This window comes from Castanea sativa, chromosome 8, assembly GCF_040712315.1.
Source record: "Castanea sativa cultivar Marrone di Chiusa Pesio chromosome 8, ASM4071231v1".
Classification (NCBI taxonomy): domain Eukaryota; kingdom Viridiplantae; phylum Streptophyta; class Magnoliopsida; order Fagales; family Fagaceae; genus Castanea; species Castanea sativa.
The window spans coordinates 28,276,105-28,282,283 of NC_134020.1; the positions used below are offsets into that span (position 1 = coordinate 28,276,105).

The 6,179-nt window shown below is 39.0% G+C and overlaps 1 protein-coding gene across 2 annotated transcripts; it reads left to right on the forward strand.

Moving 5' to 3' along the window:
* The first annotated feature begins 411 nt into the window (after positions 1-411).
* On the forward strand, positions 412-3,102 carry LOC142605604 (transcription factor PCL1-like). Of its 2 annotated transcripts, none has more exons than XM_075777028.1 (2): positions 412-1,558; positions 1,998-3,102. In XM_075777028.1, the coding sequence occupies exon 1, from the start codon at positions 592-594 to the stop codon at positions 1,546-1,548; it is 957 nt and encodes a 318-aa protein (XP_075633143.1). In that variant the 5' UTR covers positions 412-591; the 3' UTR covers positions 1,549-1,558; positions 1,998-3,102. The 2 variants fall into 2 exon arrangements, with proteins under 2 accessions (XP_075633143.1, XP_075633142.1); XM_075777027.1 differs by having other exon boundaries at positions 1,992-3,099.
* Positions 3,103-6,179: the final 3,077 nt, after the last annotated feature.

A 6,179-nucleotide genomic window follows, 5' to 3' on the forward strand; every position in this document is an offset into this window, starting at 1 on the left:
AGTGCAAAATACAAAGTCGGTTCCAAGCATTATTTTATTGCCAATTTACCAAAAAGCCATAAAAAGCGCACGGACTTTGCTCACGTGGCCACTCTCAACAAATCACACACCGTGTTCTCCCAATGTCCATTTTCGTAATCTCACAACTCATATCCACCACACTCACTCTCTTCGCACGTGAGGTCAAAATGGACGGAATCCTCCACGTGTAGTAAAATTAAAGCGAGTAGGATTGGAATAATGAAGTGAGAGAGTGGGGATGAGAAAAAAGAGAGAAATTTAGATATTTAGAGGATCAAAAATATCAGGCTAAGTCGTCCACGTTGGCAAGTAAAGAAAGACCGATCTGGAATCAGATATTGCACTTTTTAAGTTTGTTCTTTCTTTCTTTCTATTTTTTCTCTTTCACTTTTTTATTTTTTCTTCTTTTATTTAATTTTAATTTTATTTAATTTTCCCCCAAACAAGAAATATAAACCAAACAAAACTCTGAGAATATCACGAAAATATCTCTCTTTCCTTCATTTCTCTTTCTCTTCTTTTGGATCCAAATATCGAATTCACAAATTGAGAGTGTTCGGATATGATTTGATGTTGATGAAGATGAGCGAGTACGTATTCGGGGGCGGCGATGAGGACAGAGTGACGGAGTGGGAGGTTGGGCTACCGGGCGTCGACGATTTGACGCCGTTATCGCAGCTGTTGATACCGGCGGAGCTGGCTTCGGCGTTCAGTATTTCGCCGGAACCCTACAGGACCGCCGTGGAAGTCAACCGCGCGTCGCAAACAACGTTCTCGACTATCCGTGGGGTCAACCACACGACGGCGAAGGGGTCGCTGTTCGAAACGACGGATCCGGATCCTGACCCGGACCAGGACCCGATGGTTCTGGAGGCGGACGAGAACGAGATTACCGATCGAGACGGGTCCGGGTCGGATCTGAAAAGATCGAGAAATAAAGACGACGAGTGTTGCGTGGAAATAGAAGTGGAAGAAGCCGATTCGGCACTCCGTAACAACGAGAACGACGACGACGAGTCGGCGGCGGCGGCGGACGAGGCGAGGACGGTAAAACGGCCGCGTTTGGTTTGGACCCCACAGCTACACAAGCGATTCGTGGACGTGGTGGGCCACCTGGGTATCAAAAACGCGGTTCCGAAAACAATCATGCAGCTGATGAACGTCGAAGGCTTGACTCGCGAGAACGTTGCCAGTCATCTCCAGAAGTATCGCCTCTACCTCAAGCGACAGCAAGGCGGCAGCGGCGGCGGCGGCGGAGGAGGAGGTGGGTTGTTTTCCGATGGGCCGTCGTCGACCTCCACTTCCACCTCCGATCATCTCTTCGCTTCCACTACTCCTCACCTGCCTAATTACCACATGCCTACCATGATGCCTCAAATGCTCGGCCACATGGGTATGCCACCCATGGGTGGTGGTGGTCATCATCACCATCATCATCCCTACAATATGTTCCAGCAGCAACAGCAACAGCCTATGAACAGTAATTATCAATATGGGTCTCATCCTGTTGCGCCTAATGAGAATTGAATTAACAGAGGTGAGGTTGTTGAAGCCAACAAAAAAAAAAGAAAAAGAAAAAAAAGGATCTATTTCTATCTGTACTATATATGTGTTTTACTTTCATTGCTTAGAAACTGTCTTAACTGTCTTGTCTTAATTTGTTTAGCAATGATCACTTTTTTACTATTATTTCCCCTCATATTGTTACTTCTTGTAGTTTCTCTATTGTAATTCCAATTAATAGATGTGCTGTATAAAAGGAGGAGGTGTCAGAGGAGCTAGAAATCATTGGCATATAGTGTATCTAAATCACATGGATGTGCTGTATTATTGGCCAATAAGCTATGTGATTGAATTTAATTGGGAAACGTAATATATAATAGTTAAGGAACTATGGCCAAGTTTTAGGCCTGTTATGTAATGTGGTTTTTAAGTTATTGTCAGATGATTTATGGTATGTTTTTGTGTAGATCCAGATGTTCATCAAGTGGGTCAAAGCTAAAGTCTTGCAACCCGAGGTTGCTTCATTGATAATCTTGAACCTCACAGACGTGGAAAAGTTCTTAGGAATTTACATGCAGACAATATGAATCCCATACTGCATAATCTCTTCCTATATGATCTGGAATTTTGTTCCAACCAGGCTAAGTTTTGAACTTTCGCCTCAGTATATAGTACATAGCTATTTTTCAGTTTCCTGGTAGCAGCAGGAAATTCATGGTGTACTAATTTTAGTCCCTAGTTGACACCAAGTCATTAAGTACACTCTTAACCTATTCTTTAATTGATAAGATGTTTTTCTCTAGTATCGATTGAATGTATTAATTCTTCTTCTTCAGCTGAAAAGCAAAAGTTAAATAATAATCAAAAAGAAAGAGAAACAATCAAACTTAGCAAAACTGGGTCAATTGTCCTTCATTGTTGGGTTCAATGTCACCTTTTTGCCTCCTTTCTCATGAGAGAGAGAGAGAGAGAGAGAGAGATGGTTTTAATTCTTAATTTTGCATTTACATGTGTTATCTATTTATATATATATATATATATTAATTTCCAAATGCTCTTCAGAATTATGTGGATCTAATAATTCGCTATGCAGATTGATTTTGATGTTTAAACTCAAGAAGTCCCTTACTTGAGATGGTGATATCATCTGCTCTGTTATGCTTTTCGTTTTGTGAAGTGCAATTTATTAGTTTTGCCGGAGGTACTTTTGATGTTTGGCTTGTATATTTTATTAGTATTAGCTGCAGTGACTCTGATGCAGCTGTTGGAAAGTTCTGTTGCAGAACTATTGGAATGTTTACAATGTTTTGAACGCGAACTTTATCAAAATTCAGTCACCGTTTTGTAATTGTTTCTATTTTCATAGAGTATTTGAACAACTTTGTACTTCTTCTTGAAAGTTCACAGTGAATTAGAAGTGCAATTATTGTATTGAATTATATTTATTATTCACATTATTCTAATCACCATAACATCGGTTCTGTTTCTGCCTCTCTAATTTTTATGCCATTTCTGTCCTTTTGGTTTAGCTCCTTTCCCATTAAGAACCCCTTCATTATCTCCCACTTTTAGTTGGATGTAAGACATATGGCAAATAAAAAATCTAAACGTCAAAAGAATGCCACGCTCACAAAGTATTGGCATTGCGATCTCTGACGCTTGCGTGTCATGGACTCACCAAGCTGTTTGGCCTGAAAATGAAGCATCAGTAGTACCTAAGGCGCTGGTGTCAGCAAGGAAGATGGTGGGAACGCTTTGAGGGATGAATGAGCAATTGAGTATGAGGGAAGGTCCGAGCTGAGGAAGGTGGCAATCAAAGGCAAAGAGACAATGTCCAGGTCTGATCCACCGCTATCCTTCTGACAACCAGCTCTACTACATTGTCAGCAAGACAAAGATCCTTGCCATAGACTGCAACATCAAGTTCATTGCCTTCATCTCCAAGCTCTCCGCGCTTGGTGATGGTGCTGACACCATGCCAACGTCTCCTTCAAGGACTAGCTCCCTGGCGAGGACCTCAATGCCTGATTTCCATTACCAAGTAGGGAGTAATTTTTTTTTTTCGCTGCCAAAGTAGGGAGTAATTTATGTGTGTTGATGTGCCTTTAGATTCCTACCACACCATGTGTCTTAGATTAGGCCAAAAATGGGAGAGAAGGGGTGGGTTTTGAATGGGAGAGGAGCCAAACCCATAATTGGTTAGCCAGAACAAGCATCTACCGTCATCCTTTTCACTATTTTAGGAAAATATCCCCTTTAAAACTGATTAGGTGAATACAGGTATAGTAACCAGAATCGTCATCAGTTGGTAGGAGAAGAGCTTTTCATGTACCATTATTGTTTGTTGTATTACATAATTTTTTAAATGAGAGAGATATTTTGGAAGTTTATAATCACTGAAATCTATCAAATAGATTTGGGTATTTTGAACCAGCATTCATCATTATGATTTCTGTCAGTTCACAATTATGGAGTATTGATTTTCTTTTAATTATGAACCAAAAGATTGCATAGGGATCCAAGCTGTTCATCTATTTCCTGTTAGCACCTCCAATTGTTTATTTATTTATTTATTTTTTTAAAATTAATTTAATTTTATCGTTCATGTGTCTTTCAAATATATTGGCTGTGGTATTGAATTATCTTTCTTGAACGTTTCTGGCTGAATCCAATTTTATGAGATGGATTTAGTTTGGGAAAAGGAGAATGACCAACAGATTAGTAAGTGGATGATTTGGGAATAGAATATGTTCTCTAGAATGAAAATGGAAGAGCATTTTATCTACAACTTTGAAGCATGTCCTGTGATTGCCCACCTTTGTGCTTTTTGGTGCTACCCATTTGGCCATTTCTACATAGAGCATGGTCTATTATTTATTTCAAAAATTCGTCTCACGTCATATGTGGGATACGTGGAAGAGTTAAAACTATTTAAGACACAAAGAGACGCTCTAGTGGCTTTAGAATCTCCCCGTTGCACTTGCAGATGTATAACTTTTGCTGCAGGATCAAGGCTTTGGCAAAGACTAGAGAGTCCTTAGGGCTAAATATTAGAATGACCAAATCGTGCAAGGATGAAGAAATTTTCTCTAGATGCTATTGTGTTAGAATAAATGCAGAATCGAAGAGAGGCATAAGTGAAAATGACTTTTGGTTGAAAAGACTTTTCAACTTCATTGTGAGTTACTAGCATTTGTTTGAGTGGCATTAAAAAGATAGCTTTTTGATGGCCAGAGTTTGTTTAATCTTCTCTCAAATGGTTCGGGAAGTGGGTCTTGAATGACATTGTAGTAATGTTTTTGGGTTGAGATTCATGGTTCCTTTTACTATTATTCGGATAGGTCATGTTCTTTTCTTTGGACTTTCGGTTGATGTTGAGTTACACCCACATGCACCTCACATGCAGAGCCAGAGATATCTGGCTCCAAGTTTACTCTGGATGGAGTTTGCTGAAGTCTTTTGAGGCCTCTTTGCGTACTGAACTCTTAACAACTTATGTCAGGTAGCGAATCAAGATGGTTTTCAGATTTCACTGTACTTCTCCATAGACATTTAGCTCTTTGAGATCTGATTTTTCCCATATATATATATATATATATATATATATATATATATTGCCATTGCTTAATGCTTAGAAGGCATGTCAAACTGAAGTCTATTAAATAGATAGTTTACTCGAATTGAACTTGTGCGAGATTTGGTTGGTTTCTAAACAATAATATCATTGAATGATCATCGTTTCATGATTGCCTTCTCTGGATCATTGTATTACTATAAAATGAACCAAAGCCACATAGAGTCTGTTATGAGTTATCTCATTTCACAAAAAGAATTCGCTTTTATTATTAATATTTTTTAATGATTGTAATCTGAATTTTTTAGTGGCTGAATCTTCCTCTTTAGTTTCTGTGCAATGCTGTGATTTGATAGTTAATGAAAGTACCACTTAAAAAGGAGCTCGTGCAATAGAGATAAAATATTACTGGTTGAAAGGGACGAATGGCCGTGCACAATGCTTGAAGGAATCCAAGTGGGGTTTCTGCTCTTTTTCTTTTCTTTTCTTTCCGCCCTTCTCTTTTATTGGTAATTTTTTTTTTCAGTTGTCGAGTGGGCCTGCTTTAGAGTCAGGTCCCATTATCTTTGTCTGTTCTCCTTTCGGGGTTGGTGCTTGCGTCCTATTATCGCGTTGGTCTAACAGGATCCATTCCTTTAGAAATGTGCGTTATGCAGCCAGGCAGTGAATTGGTTTGGCAAGATCCATTCCTCGATATTGGATGCCTGTCATCGTCACCTCTCTCACTTTTATTTCGTGGAGTTCGAGAGATGTGATTGATATTTTAGTCTTTTCCTCGTATTCTTTTGAAGAGATTGATTTTTAGACTCAAACCTAAGATATGTTTTAGTATATGTTTTTGGGTGCAAAAACACTTACCATCACATCAAGCCTCGACCTCTTAGTTGGAATCACACGTATCTTTTCTTTTTTGGTTTTGAACTTATTGATAGTTGGATATTAACATCTTGTGTGGCGAAAATTAAGTAGTCTTGCTAATGTTAGATGTTTCACTATGCTAACTATCACTCAGCCATTGGTTGGTGGAGTAAGATTAAAAAAATATGGGGCATATTTGCTTCAAATTCAAAGTAGCGTGAAA

Coding starts and splice junctions, on each gene's coding strand:
- LOC142605604 (XM_075777028.1), top strand. CDS start 592: ATGTTGATGAAGATGAGCGAGTACGTATTCGGGGGCGGCGATGAGGAC.